At 44.7% G+C, this 15,040-nt stretch overlaps 1 protein-coding gene across 1 annotated transcript in view; it reads left to right on the top strand.

The window, feature by feature from the left end:
- Positions 1-267: 267 nt before the first annotated feature.
- The window catches only part of LOC120989234 (C3a anaphylatoxin chemotactic receptor-like), a 148,081-nt gene continuing 133,308 nt past the window's right edge, over positions 268-15,040 (top strand). The window contains exons 1-2 of the mRNA XM_040417608.1: positions 268-343; positions 8,722-8,775. Of these exons, the coding sequence (XP_040273542.1) occupies positions 8,723-8,775 (53 nt within the window). The 5' untranslated portion in view covers positions 268-343; position 8,722. The remainder of the gene's footprint in view (positions 344-8,721; positions 8,776-15,040) is intronic.

Raw genomic sequence — 15,040 nt, forward strand, 5'->3', positions numbered from 1 at the left:
TAATATATGAGATTCACTAAACCCTGCCTTACTTCTCCTTAGTTTTCCCAACATTATTTTTTTTATTTAATCAGTTCCAAAATATTATTATTTGTGATTTTGCACTAAAACTTCATGGTTCAGTCAGGCTTAAAATTATATTCATTTTACCATATCTGATATACGATCAACCAGTGAGTCACACACTGCTTGATAGACTACAATAAGATTACAGCCCCATGAGAGTATTTTAACGGAGATTATGATTATTCTGTTATTCTGTGATAGACTATTGTAGAAGAAACATAACAGTAGATGTGAGAATCTTACCTTCATAAGACTGGAAGATAGAAGACAATGTAAGGTAAGAAATTAGTAGAATTCTATATGAACTGCACATTATTAATAACAACAATATGTCATTAATGAATAACTGAAATTTTAACTTTTGCTATAAAAATATGTTGTTTAACTTAATTGAATTATTCAATACTTTGTAACCAATCATACTTTTTTATTAATACATTATATTATGTTTAATTTAGATTCATTATTTAAACAATACTTTCAATACTGAATGTATAGTTCGTCAATGAGCTTTGATAGTTTTCGACTCTTGAATTTTATTAATACAAAAAAATGCATTTGACATGAAAAATGATAGTTTTTATTTTATTTTATTCATACAATACATATATTGAGAATAGGTTTTGCTAAAGATATATTGGGGCAGTAATAATATCAGATACAGTTTCCCCCAGTATATGTAGCATTTCTGTGTAAGAGATTGCAGCGTATTAACATTACAATTACATGCACACGAATAGCGGATCCGTGTTCCTGTCTTGTTTACATCCACATCCGTTCCGTCTGTCCGCAAATTTTGTAGGTTGTGTTTCCGTGTGTCTTCATTTTTTTTTCGTGGCCTCCAAAAAAAAACCTGAAGGCTGTAATTCTTGAAATGTAATATATACAGGTTTCCCAGCAACCATCAGCAAAAAAAAAACGGATGCAGATGACATACGGATGGCTTCCGTTGGTCATCCGCATTTTTTTGCGGACCCATTGACTTCAATGGATCCGCAAAACATTTATTGCTGACAAGAATAGGACATTTTTTTGCGGACGGGAAACACGGAGAGCGGACTCGGAAAAGAAATGGTTGACTACACCGCAATTTTAACGGCTCCATAGAAATGCATGGGTAACCATCCGATCAGCCAAAAAAAAAACGTAACGGACGCAGAGAAAAACAACTGTCGTGTCGTGTAAATTCACCCGGGGATTCAAAACAGTTTGCATAGTCTACAATATACTTGCTACCATATGAAAATAGAAATTATTGTAATATTATAATATAAAAAAAACAACAATGGGAAATATGGAAATTAGGAAATTCTCTTCTTCCTGGCTGTTCCCCCTTCCAGTGTTGTCAGTAGCAATTAAATGACACCATTGATGATTCTTTGTACATTGGGCTGATAGCTACAGGAAAATGAAGGGATGAATTAGGCTGAGTTCACACCAGCGTTCAGCCTTTCAATTCATCTGCTGCAGAGGAACAGAAAGGATGGATTTGGGACATAACTGAGCAGAAACCTAACGGACCCCATTATAATCTATGGGGTCTCTAGGCTCCATTCGGCTCAGTTATGTGCTGAATTCGTTCTTTCCATTATACCTATAGGAGCAGAAGAAGGAAATGACTGGGCAGCACGGTGGCTCAGTGGTTAGCACTTGTTCCTTGCAGTGGTGGGGGGATAGGTTCGGATATGACCAAGGACAACATCTGCATGGAGTTTGTGTGTTCTTTAAAGACATACTGATAGGGAACTTAGATTGTGATCCCCATTGGGGACAGCGTGATTTTAATGTCTGTAAAGCGCTGCGGAATATGTCAGTGCTATATAAGTGCGTAAAATAGATAAAGACTGAACGCTGATGTGAACGCAGCCATAGGCCTCATGCACACGACCGTTGTTGTGTTCCGTGTCCGTTGTTCCGTTTTCCGTGATTTTCTGCGGACCCATTGACTTTCAATGGGTCCGTTGAAAACTCGGATAATGCACCGTTTGTCATCCGCGTCCGTGATCCGTGTTTCCAGTCCGTCAAAAAAATATGACCTGTCCTATTTTTTACGCGGACCCAGTCAAGTCAATGGGTCCGTGAAAAAACACGGAGGCACACAAGATTTTCATCCGCGTCCGTGATCCGTGTCTGTTTTTTTCCTATCATTTGCAAGGCAAACTTGACTTCGTTTTTTATTTCACTTTTCATGTCTGGTGATCCTCCAAAAATCAAGGAAGACACACGGAAACAAAAACGGAAACGGATCACGGAACAGAACCCCGTTTTGCGCACCGTGAAAAAATACTGTCGTGTGGATGAGGCCTTTACTGAACATAATTTCTAGTAAAAAGGACGCCTCCCCCCCAAGGGGCTGAAATAAGCATAATTTTTTATTAAATTAAGTAATTAGCAAAGTATCTGATTTTAATAAGTTGGGAAAGGATGAACAGTACAGAAAAATCTATAAATCGGACAATGCCTTGAATGTGGCTAAAAGAAAACAGATGTTTACTGAATTCAGTCAAAGAAATGGAGAGGAAAGGAATGTGTCAGAAAAACATAATTACCCTTTGTTGATTCAGGAAATGCAATCTTAAACTGAGACTTCTCAGAAATCTTAATGTATATGAGATAAGATAGATAGATAGATAGATAGATAGATAGATAGATAGATAGATAGATAGATAGTACACAGTCAAATATGCTTAAAGGGGTAATCCGATATCTAAAATATCCCCCATAAGGCCCGGGCCCCTTGTATGGATTATACTTACCTGTTCCCTGGCACCCGCGTCATTCCGGATCCCAATACGGCCGCTGCTGTATTTCCCCGTATCTCGGATCAAAACATCCGGTGACACAGGGATCAGTCAATAGTAGGCCGCAACGGGGATGAGTCCCCTTGAGGCTGGTCACCGGCCTGCTATTGGCTGCACCCCTATTGACTATTTTTATCCGATTGAAGAGGAGATGCATCGGCGGCCGTGTAGGCATCGAGAACAACACGGGTGCCAGGGAGAAGGTAAGTATAATCCATACAAGGGGCCCGGGCATTGGGGGGATATTTTAGATATTAGATAACCCATTTGAAGAGGTATCCAGGATTTTAACATGTATGCCTATTCTCAGGATAGTTCATCAATATCAGATTGTATCACGGTCGGCGTGACACAGAGGGAGGGAACAAGGAAGGCCCTGCCCAAGTGAGAGGGAAGATGGTGACCCCTGACTCACCTAGCGGCTGGCACCTGGCTGCCCTGACGTCCCTAGACGGGTTCCTCACCCGTACGCCGATCACGTGCCTAAAGCCCTGGCTTTCCCTAAGCTGAGCCCTAGATAGTGAACAGGGCGGTGGGAACACTAGTCCGCACCACTAGCTCTAAAAGAAAACACCAAGGGAAGGACAGACAATACAAACTCAACATATAATCCCAGGTGGGCGACAACGGGAGACAACAAGAAGCCCAACAGGGATCCGGAGGGAAGCACTCTGGAACGACAACCAGGATTCACAACTCCAGTGGGTCAGTATAGATGTCCAGGCAGGAAGCTCTATAACTGGCAACTAGAGAAGAGTGAAGGGAGAATATAAGGAGGTTGGGAGTGGTCAGACAAGAAACAGCTGAGGAGGAGAAGCTACGGATCCCTGATTGAGACAAAAAGGATAGCAAGGCAAACACAGAAAACAATCACAAAGAAACAACGTGATCTTTAGATATAGAGCGCGCAGCCACCCGCTGCGACCTCCTGACCCCGGGTATAACGGAGTCAGACGTGGCTCTTGATACCCTCGTGACAGTACCCCCCCTTTCACGAGGGGCCTCCGGACACTCAGGACCGGGTCTCTCCGGATGAGAGGCATGGAAAGCCTGAATTAACTTGTTGGCGTTTACCTCTGACGCTGGAACCCACATTCTTTCCTCGGGACCGTAACCCCTCCAATGCACCAGATACTGAAGAGAGCGGCGGACCCGACGAGAATCAACAATTCTGGCTATCTGAAACTCCAGATTACCATCCACAATAACAGGAGGAGGTGGCGGCGGTGATGGTTCTAGAGGTGGAACATACTTCTTAAGTAACGATTTATGGAAGACGTTATGGATCTTAAAAGTCTGAGGTAGCTCCAGGCGAAAAGCCACAGGGTTAATGACGGCTACTATTTTATAAGGACCAATGAACCTAGGACCCAGTTTCCAAGAGGGAACCTTCAACTTAATATTCCTAGTAGACAACCACACATAGTCATTCACTCCTGATAATGATTATTTATGGCAAACTCAGCTAACGGTAAATATGATGACCACAACTCTTGGTTTTCAGACACAAAACACCTTAAATATGTTTCTAGGTTTTGGTTGGTACGCTCAGTCTGTCCATTCGACTGAGGATGGAAAGCTGAGGAAAAGGACAAGTGTACCCCCAAACGGGAACAAAAAGCTTTCCAAAACTTAGAAATAAACTGGGTTCCCCGATCCGAAACCACATCGGAAGGGACCCCGTGAAGCTTCACGATTTCACTGATAAACACCTGAGCAAGAGTTTTAGCATTAGGAAGTGCGGGTAGCGCAATAAAGTGTACCATTTTGCTAAACCTGTCTACTACTACCAAAATAACTGTTTTACCCGCAGACAACGGTAAGTCAGTGATGAAATCCATAGACAGATGTGTCCATGGCCTATTGGGGATAAAAAGAGGCAATAAAGACCCTGCTGGACGTGTATGAGAGACTTTCGCGCGTGCACAAGTAGAGCAAGTAGACACGAAATCTATTACATCCTGACGCAACCTTGGCCACCAAAAACGACGAGATAATAGCTCCAAGGTTGCTTTACTACCCGGGTGCCCAGCAAGTGCCGAATTATGATGTTCTTTTAATAATTCAAGACGCAGGTTTAACGGTACAAACAATTTCTCTGAGGGGCAAGACGCCGGGGCGTCCCCCTGGGCCTCTAACACCTTTCCCTCTAGAACAGAGTGTACAGCAGAGACAACCACTCCTCTTTGTAAAATAGGTACCGGATCACTAGCATTACCCCCTCCAGGAAAACTACGAGATAACGCGTCTGCCTTGGTATTTTTTGCCCCAGGACGATAGGTGATTACAAAGTTAAATCTGGTAAAGAATAGCGACCACCTAGCTTGTCTAGGGGTGAGACGCTTAGCCGATTCTAGGTACAGAAGGTTTTTGTGATCCGTAATCACCGTGACAGGGTGGATTGCTCCCTCTAAGAAGTGACGCCACTCTTCAAGCGCCAGCTTAATCGCCAACAGTTCCCTATTTCCAACATCATAGTTCTTCTCTGCAGAAGATAATTTTTTGGAAAAGAAAGCGCAAGGGCGCCATTTGCCAGGAGACGGACCCTGAGATAATACAGCCCCCACTCCCACCTCTGACGCATCTACCTCAACAATAAAAGGCTGGGAGACATCAGGTTGAATTAGAACAGGTGCCGAGGTAAACCTCTCCTTTAGAGAGGAAAATGCATTTTTAGCGGCGTCAGACCATTTAGAAAAATCAGTCCCCTTCCTAGTCATGTCGGTAAGGGGTTTAACGATCACTGAATAATTTTTAATGAACTTTCTATAGAAATTTGCGAAACCCAAAAACCGTTGTAGGGCTTTAAGGTTCTCAGGAAGATCCCAATCTAAAATTGCCTGGACCTTCCCAGGATCCATACGGAAACCTGAAGCAGATAATAGATATCCCAGGAACTGTATTTCCTGAACGGCGAAGACACATTTTTCAATTTTCGCATATAATTTATTCGTCCGTAGAACCTGCAGTACTTGCCTGACATGCACCTCATGTGATTTCAGATCAGCCGAATAAATTAAGATATCATCTAGGTATATGACTACAAACCTGCCGATGAGATGACTAAAAATATCATTCACGAAATGTTGGAAGACAGCGGGGGCATTGGTCATACCGAAAGGCATAACTAGATTTTCATAATGCCCCTCAGGGGTGTTAAAAGCTGTCTTCCACTCATCCCCTTCCCTGATACGAATCAGATTGTAGGCCCCCCTAAGATCAAGTTTGGAGAACCACCTAGCACCCGCAATCTGATTAAAAAGGTCAGGAATGAGAGGAAGAGGGTATGGGTCTCGGATGGTTATCTGGTTTAGCTCACGGAAATCTAGGCAAGGACGCAGGCCCCCATCTTTCTTTTTAACAAAGAAAAACCCTGCAGCCACGGGTGAAGAAGAGGGTCTGATGTGTCCCTTAGCCAGACTCTCGGAGATATAATCTTTCATGGCTTGTCTCTCGGGACCCGAAAGATTATACAACCTGGACTTGGGTAATTTTGCACCGGGAATCAGGTTAACCGGGCAATCATATGGACGATGAGGTGGTAGCTTCTGACAACCCTTTTCAGAAAAAACGTCCTCAAAGTCCGAAATAAATGTAGGTAGGGAAGCTATGGAGGCGATTAAGCAATTGTTATTTAAGCAATTCTCTCTGCAATGCTCACTCCACTCCAATATCTCCCTGGCCTGCCAATCCACCACTGGATTGTGCGCTACCAACCAGGGAAGACCCAATACCACAGGAGAGGGAAGGCCCTCCAAAACGTAACATGAAAGACACTCATTATGGTGGTCCCCTACCCGAAGGTGTAAATTATGAACAATGTGGGTGAGGTTTCTCTGAGACAGAGGAGCCGAGTCTATAGCGAATACGGGAATAGGTCTCTGCAGCGTACAGAGAGACAAACCCATAGTGCGGGCAAAATGGGCATCTATCAAATTTACCCCTGCTCCACTGTCTAGAAAAAAATAAATAGACTCCGTCTTAACACCAAAAACAATAACCGCTGGTAACACAAATTGAGATGTTCGTATGGAGGAAACGTATACCCCCCGGCTGACATCCTCCGCACAGCCTGGGGTTAGTAGTTTTCCGACGGTCTTTTGTTTTTGAGAACGGAGGGACAGACATTAATGAAATGACCCTTCCCCCCACAGAAAAAACAAGCCCTCCCCCTACGGCGAACCTCAGGAGGACGGACCTGACGAGAAGTTCCGCCTAGCTGCATAGGCTCATCTAAGTCAGTACAGACTAATTGTTGCTTGGGAGAGGTAACCAATTGCTCAGGAATTTTCGATCTCTCCCTAAGACGCCTATCTATTCTGATAGAGAGGGACATAACAGCATCAAGAGAAAGGGGGGTCTCATACAGCGCCAGTGCATCCTTAACCCTTTCAGATAACCCAGAGCAGAACTGACTCCTGAGAGCCGGGTCGTTCCACTGAGTATCCGTAGCCCACCTACGGAACTCTGAGCAATATTCCTCTGCTGACCGATCTCCCTGTAGGAGTCTCCGTAACTTCGACTCAGCCAGGGCGACTCGGTCAGGGTCATCATATATGAGCCCCAAAGCCCCAAAAAATCCCTCCACTGACCGGAGAGCCTGGGAACCAGGGCTTAATGAGAACGCCCAGGATTGTGGGTCCCCCTGAAGCAGGGAAATGACAACCCCAACCCGCTGTTCTTCATTACCTGAGGAGTAAAGGCGCAACTTAAAGTATAATTTGCAGGCCTCACGGAACGTCGCAAATTTGTCCCTTCCCCCAGAAAATCTGTCAGGAAGAACAACCTTGGGTTCTGTAACAACCTGGTTACCCATAGCAACCGCTGGGGGTGCGGTCTGCTGTATTTGCTGCTGTCGTTGGAGGACAGACGCCTTCAATCCTGCCACCTCCAAAGACAGACCTTGAAGCTGTTTTGCCAAGGCAGCAATAGGATCCATATTGGATTCTAAGTAGAGAAAAAAAAAAAAAAAAAAATAATTTTTTTTTTTTTTTTTCTCAAAAAGTAAAGGCCAGTTATAATATCACGGTCGGCGTGACACAGAGGGAGGGAACAAGGAAGGCCCTGCCCAAGTGAGAGGGAAGATGGTGACCCCTGACTCACCTAGCGGCTGGCACCTGGCTGCCCTGACGTCCCTAGACGGGTTCCTCACCCGTACGCCGATCACGTGCCTAAAGCCCTGGCTTTCCCTAAGCTGAGCCCTAGATAGTGAACAGGGCGGTGGGAACACTAGTCCGCACCACTAGCTCTAAAAGAAAACACCAAGGGAAGGACAGACAATACAAACTCAACATATAATCCCAGGTGGGCGACAACGGGAGACAACAAGAAGCCCAACAGGGATCCGGAGGGAAGCACTCTGGAACGACAACCAGGATTCACAACTCCAGTGGGTCAGTATAGATGTCCAGGCAGGAAGCTCTATAACTGGCAACTAGAGAAGAGTGAGGGGAGAATATAAGGAGGTTGGGAGTGGTCAGACAAGAAACAGCTGAGGAGGAGAAGCTACGGATCCCTGATTGAGACAAAAAGGATAGCAAGGCAAACACAGAAAACAATCACAAAGAAACAACGTGATCTTTAGATATAGAGCGCGCAGCCACCCGCTGCGACCTCCTGACCCCGGGTATAACGGAGTCAGACGTGGCTCTTGATACCCTCGTGACAGATTGTTGGGAATCTGACACCCAGCACCACCACCAATCAGCTGTTTTAGGCAGCCACCATCACTGCAAAGGGATAGGTCATCAATATTGAAATACTGGACAACTACTTAAATTAATTAATAATAATATATTTTTTTGTTTTTGTTTTTTACTTTAGTTTATTTTTATTCTTCATGGTGAAAATTCAGGATGGATACCGATGATCTAAACCTGACCTTTTCTGATACAACTCCAGATTACTGGTAAGTTTATATTCCTCATATTTTCCACTTAAACAGTAAATACAGTTTCATTGAAATTTGCTTTGAATGAAATGGTAAAAAAACTAAAATTGATTTGGGTCCAAATTGATTCTAATTTCTACCCAAACCAAAAGTGCTACAATTAGCCTGAAAATTGATATATGACACTGTGAGGTCTCCTAGAACACTTTTTTCTCTCTCTAGTCTTTCTTTCTTTTTCATTTTTAAGCTCTTTATCACAATGACAGCAATAGTAAATAATGTCACTGACATATATAGTGATGGGTAAACGGTTGAAGGTTTTAACAAACAAAAGTGGAAAAACACAGGTCACCATGGGGTTCGTTATTCATTGTAAAATAACAAATAACCTTCCAAAATAGTCTTTTATAGCAGCCAGATGTGTTATTAGGGGAAAAAAAGCAGTGGATGTTTCTAAAGAAGAGGTTAAAAAATTATACCTATAAAGGGTTAATACTTGCCCATGTTTATACAGACTGTAGTGCCAGAAGAAAACAGTGGCTAGTTTTGAACAGGCATCCAAAATTATTCCTTAAGGGAGCAGATGCCTTCCTGTATTTATACATATAAATGTTAGTCAGAAGAAACAGTGGCTTGTTCTGGTCAAGCATCAAGAAATACCTCCTTTTTTGGGAGCAGTAGAAGTACAATGTACAAGCATAAGTTGTGTAGGAGTAATTGTAGCAGCAATAGTAGAGGCAGCAGTAGCAGCATGGCCAGGGGCATACATAGAATTTATTGGGCCCCATAGCAGGAATCTGTATTGGGCCCCCATGGTCCTTCCCAAGACCCTCTGACTACCCATCCCTGGTCCCTCCCATCTTCTAACCCAGCCCCTCCCCTTGCTCACCCATGAACGGTGCCTGTACAGTGAAGTAGGTACATTGGTGCTACATTACACATCACTGTTTTTGATAACCTGGGGGGTGCTTACGAAACAACATGTACACAAGGGGTGACATTAGTAGGTATGATGTACTATATATCACTACCATCCAAGTCCGCGTTCACATTACTGTTAGTTTTCCATTCTTCTGATCCGTCAGAAGAAGAAAAAATAATCAATAAAACAGATCCTGTATTTTAAGCATCCATTATGCTCTTTTATGCACATTTTGCATCCATTTTAGCCATTTGCATCTGAGATATGTTATTTTAGACGTAAAAAAACAATACTTTGTGTAGAACTTTTTTTACATTAAAAAAACAGATCTCAGACGGAAATGGCTAAATAGGATGCAAAATGTGCGTAACTGAGCATAATGGATGCTTAAAATACAGGATCTGTGTTTTGTTTATTTATCTCTTCTTCTGACGGATCATAAGAACGGAAAACGGAACAGTGATGTGAACCCGGCCTAAGGCTTCAGTCATATCTCAGGTGTCTGTATACGGCAGGCAGAGAACATCCTGCCAGAACTACCAGATCGAGCATTGCTAGATTCTGCAGTTTACCAAGGATGCCCAATAGTGATGGACGAACATCGGTCGGGACGATTCGCGTACGCAATCGAGCGAACGAGATCAAATGTTCGCGAATCGCAAGTTCGCATCAGGCCCCATTCCCTTTAATGACAGGTAAACCTAAAAAACCTTCAGGTCATATTTGCAGCCACCGAATACTTACTAGAAGTGCACAAATAGTCCCACAACATGGACAGTGACATACTAGAGGGGGATCAATGACAAAAATCCCAACAAAAAATATGTGTTTTTAATCATGGGGCATTTTTATTGCATCTTAAGCCTAGAAACAATTTATTTTAGGCCACAGGAGTACGGGCCCTAAAAATTAGGAATTCAACTGACATAAAAGAAATTGTGATTATGTGGCTCGAGGTACATTATGCGGTCACTGAATAGCAATTTTACTGCAGGCCAGTGGAGTACAGGCCCCAAACATTAGGCATTCACCGGACAGAGAAGATCAAGTGATTATGTGGCTGGAGGTATATTAGACGGTCATTGGATATCAATTTTACTGCAGGCCAGTACAAATACATGTCAAATACATATGTTTAAAAGTACTAGAAATATAAAATTGGATTAAAAACATGGCTAACAAAATCCACATCTTGAATAAATCCCAAATGATAATAGATGAAATTAAATAACTCGTGGTGTTGAATTCCTTTGAGGCCCCAACAATTAGGCATTCACCGTACAGAAAAGATCAAGTGATTATGTAGCTGAAGTTATATTAGACGGTCATTGGATACCAATTTTACTGCAGGCCAGTGGAGTACAGGCCCCAAAAATTAGGCATTTACTGGACAGAAAATGCCTTTTATGCATAAGACAGGGACCATACTTTGGGTGGTGGCGAATATGTGTGGGATAGCATGAGGAAATTCAGTTAAACGTGGTAGTCACAGGTGTTGAATTCCTCCGAGATCCATGCCTCATTCATTTTTAGAAATGACACACACTGTCGTGAGCTAGGCGAGTGCGCTTATCAGTCACGATCCCCCCTGCTGCGCTGAACGTGCTTTTGGTCAGGACACTCGACGAGGGGCAAGCCAAGCATTCCATGGCAAATTGTGCCAGCTCTGGCCACAGGTTAAGCTTACACACCTAGTAGTCCAGGGGTTCCTCGCTTCTCAGAGCGTCCACATCGACGGTTAACCCGATGTAGTCGGACACCTGTCGGTCTAGGCATTCCCTGAGGCTGGATCCAAAGGGGGGCTGTTGATGGGTTGGCTGCAAGAATGATCTCATATCTGATGTGATCAAGACATCTTCAAACCGCCCTCTTCTTGCATACGCAGTAGGATTGGTACTCGCAACAGCCCTCTGTGATGATAGTAACATGTCCGCCATTTTGTGTTTGCACCGGGGGTCTAAGTACGTTGCCACCCAGTACTGGTCTTTCCCCATTATGCGTTTTATATGGGGGGTCTTTAAACACTGGAGCGCCCTGGCTCCTGCTTCTGCTATACAAGGCGGAGTTCCAGCGCATCGGGCTGTCACAAATCAGACGTCTGACAGGCAGGTGGTGTCGCCACTGAATGTCAGCAAGGCGAGCCATGGCCGTGTAAGATCTTCTAAACTGGCCAGAGTTTTCTCTGGCCTGACGCAAGACGTCCTGGACCCTGGGGTATTTGCCAACGAATCGCTGCACGACTAAGTTCAGGACATATGCCATGCACGGCACGTGTGTCATTTTGCCTTGTTTCAGCGCGCTCTGCAGATTGGCACCGTTGTCTCACACCACCTCTACAAACTGTCAAATTGAGCAGGGTTAGCCACTGATCGTCCTGTGACCGCAGAGCTGAAATCAGTGCAGGATCGGTGTGGCTCTTGGCTTCCAGGCACAACAGCCACAGCACAGCATGGCAACATCTCACCTGGCACGTCGAAAAGGTTCTGGGTAGCTTGGGGGTGCAGCAGAAGAGGCGGTAGCAGTGGAAAAGGAGGAGTCAGCCGAGGAGGAGACCAAGGATGGAGTAGGAGGAGAAGAAGACGAGGCAGGCCTGCATGCAATCCGCGGCGGTAACACCAATATCACACAGGTGCCACGGGTTGCATGCTTGACAGCCGTCAGAGGGTTCGCCCAGTGGGCAAAAAAAGTTATGTACCTTCCCTGCCCGTGTTTGCTAGACCACGTGTCTGTGATCAGATGTATCTTGGCACCGACACTGTGTGCCAGAGATACATTCACATTGCGGTGTGCCAATGGCCACAAATTTTCTAAGGCCTCCGATTCCACCAGTTTATGGCAGTAGTTGGCGGGCTAGCAGTTTCAACAAGCCAGCGGTCAGCCGTTGGGCAAGAGGGCTTTCCGGCGTCATCAACTTTTTTCGCTCAAACATTTTGGCCACGGAAGCCTGCCACTCAATCAACTCTGGTGCGTCCTTTGACGTAATCGCATCCACCTTCTCCAACTTCCCACTTAGGCTCCAGCCTTGTGCACCTGTCCGACCCCTACCACCCCTGTGGAATGGCCTGCCTCTACCTCTGCCTGTCATTTTCAAAATGAACCTGTGACAAAGTCCATATAGAAAAGCAATATTTGTGGAAGCAGGTATATTGGAGGCCTCAATCAATGTTTGGTGGAAGCTGGTATTTTAAACCCCTTAATCAATATTTGGTGGAAGCTGGTGTATCACAGGTCTCAATATATATTTGGTGTAAGCCGGTATTTCAAACCCCTTAATTAATATTTGGTGGAAGCTGGTGTATCGCAGGCCTCAATAAATATTTGGTGGAAGCCTGTATATCAATCCAGTCTATCAATATTTTGCGGAAACAGGTATATAGAACCCCTTAATGAGTATTTGCTGGAAGCTGGTATATCAAACCCATTAATCCATATTTGGTGGAAGCTGGTGTATCGCAGGCCTAAGTCAATATTTGGTGGAAGCCAGTGTATCACAGACCTCAATCAATATTTGGTGGAAGCCTGTATATCAATTCCCTCTATCAGTATTTTGTGGAAACAGGTATATAGAACCCCTTTGTCACGGGGTGCCGGAGATGCGCTCACTCTCTGCAGCGCCGACTGCGCCCCGCCCCTGTGCAGGAGCGAGGACGTGTGAAGCGTCCTCGTTTCCTAGGTGATGGGGGGCGGGACGGACACGGCCGCGCACGTCTTCTCAGCGCGGCCGGCGTCCTCGGTTCCCACAGCAACCAGATTAAGCCTGAGCACCGAGCTGGGCACTCGGTGCTCAGCCATTTGCAGCAGGGTGAGTCATGTGACGCTGTCAACGTCACATGATTCCTGTTAGTCAGTATTTAAACAGGCAGCCTTCTGGCTCAGCCATTTGCAGCAGGGTGAGTCATGTGACGCTGTAAACGTCACATGACCCCTGTTAGTCAATATTTAAACAGGCAGCCTGCTGGCCACAGGTTACTTGTTATTTAGGTTCCACCTGTGATTTTGTCTTACCTGGCATACTTACCTTCTGCTGATTTCCTGACGATCCTCTGCCTGCTCCTTGTGTACTTTGCTGCTCTCCTGGTATTCTGACCCCGGCTTCCCCCTGACGATCCTCTGCTGACTCCTTTGGTACTTCACGACTCTCCTGGTATTTATGACCCCGGCTTCTCCTGACTATTCTCTGCTTACTCCATTTGCACTTCGTTGCTCTCCTGGTATTGACTCGGTCCGTTCACGTTCTGTTGTTTGTCTGGTCTGTCCACCCTGCAATTTTTCCAAGCTAGGGATTGCCGTCCAGTTGTTCCCTGTCATTTGGACTTGCGAGGCAAGTAGGCAGTGCCAGGGGTGAGGGTGGAGTGCAGTGGTCACTTCCCTCCCTCCTGTGTGTGTGTGTGTAAGCGACCATTAAACCCTTATTGAGTATTTTCTGGAAGTGGTTTATCAAACCCCTTAATCAATATTTTAAGGAATCTGGTGTATCATAGGCTTCAATCAATATTTGGTGGAAGCCGGTATATCTATCCCATCTATCAGTATTTTGTGGAAACAGGTATATCAAACCTCAAATCACAAAGATATTGGAACGGAAATTTTACGTCTAACTAATATATAAAATTATCTGCCTGAAGAGACGTATGAGGAAAAAATAATAATAAATAGTTTATTAAATATAAATTGATAAACGGGAAACTGAATATCACGTCTGTGACTGTCAGGCTTCCGGACTAGAAAACAGTGATGTAGGAGGGGTATTAGATCCTCACCACTATAAAGGAGTCCGGACTAAAAATCCCATCCAGCTAGCACATCGGTGCTAATATAAGCTGGCAGGGGATCAAGACACGGCTCAAGGGGTTAAACCAGGTATAGGTGTGTTTATTGTGAATCTACTTGGCTGGGTGATATGAGATAACTGGCAAGTGACTAAAACCCCTACAGGGTAAGGTACCCACCAAGGTGTATGTGGGTGCTCACTCAGCTATCTCAGTCAACCTAATAAGCCTAAGATATAATATAGATCACAGACCCCATATACTCGAGTCAGCAGTAGCGCTGCTCAATCAGAGTAACACCCTGCCTGGAGAGCCGTGTAAGAAAACCAGAGGATCACCGGCTCAACGCGTTTCGCTATGGCCGTATGAGCCACAATTCATCAGGAGCGAAGCGAGAATCTCTGTTATGATAAAATGTGCCTGTACGGCAGAATCACCTCACACCACCATAGTGCCGAATACCTCTACACACAACAGTGTGAGGTGATTCTGCCGTACAGGCACATTTTATCATAACAGAGATTCTCGCTTCGCTCCTGATGAATTGTGGCTCATACGGCCATAGCGAAACGCGTTGAGCCGGTGATCCTCT

Source organism: Bufo bufo, chromosome 1 (genome assembly GCF_905171765.1).
Source record: "Bufo bufo chromosome 1, aBufBuf1.1, whole genome shotgun sequence".
NCBI lineage: Eukaryota > Metazoa > Chordata > Amphibia > Anura > Bufonidae > Bufo > Bufo bufo.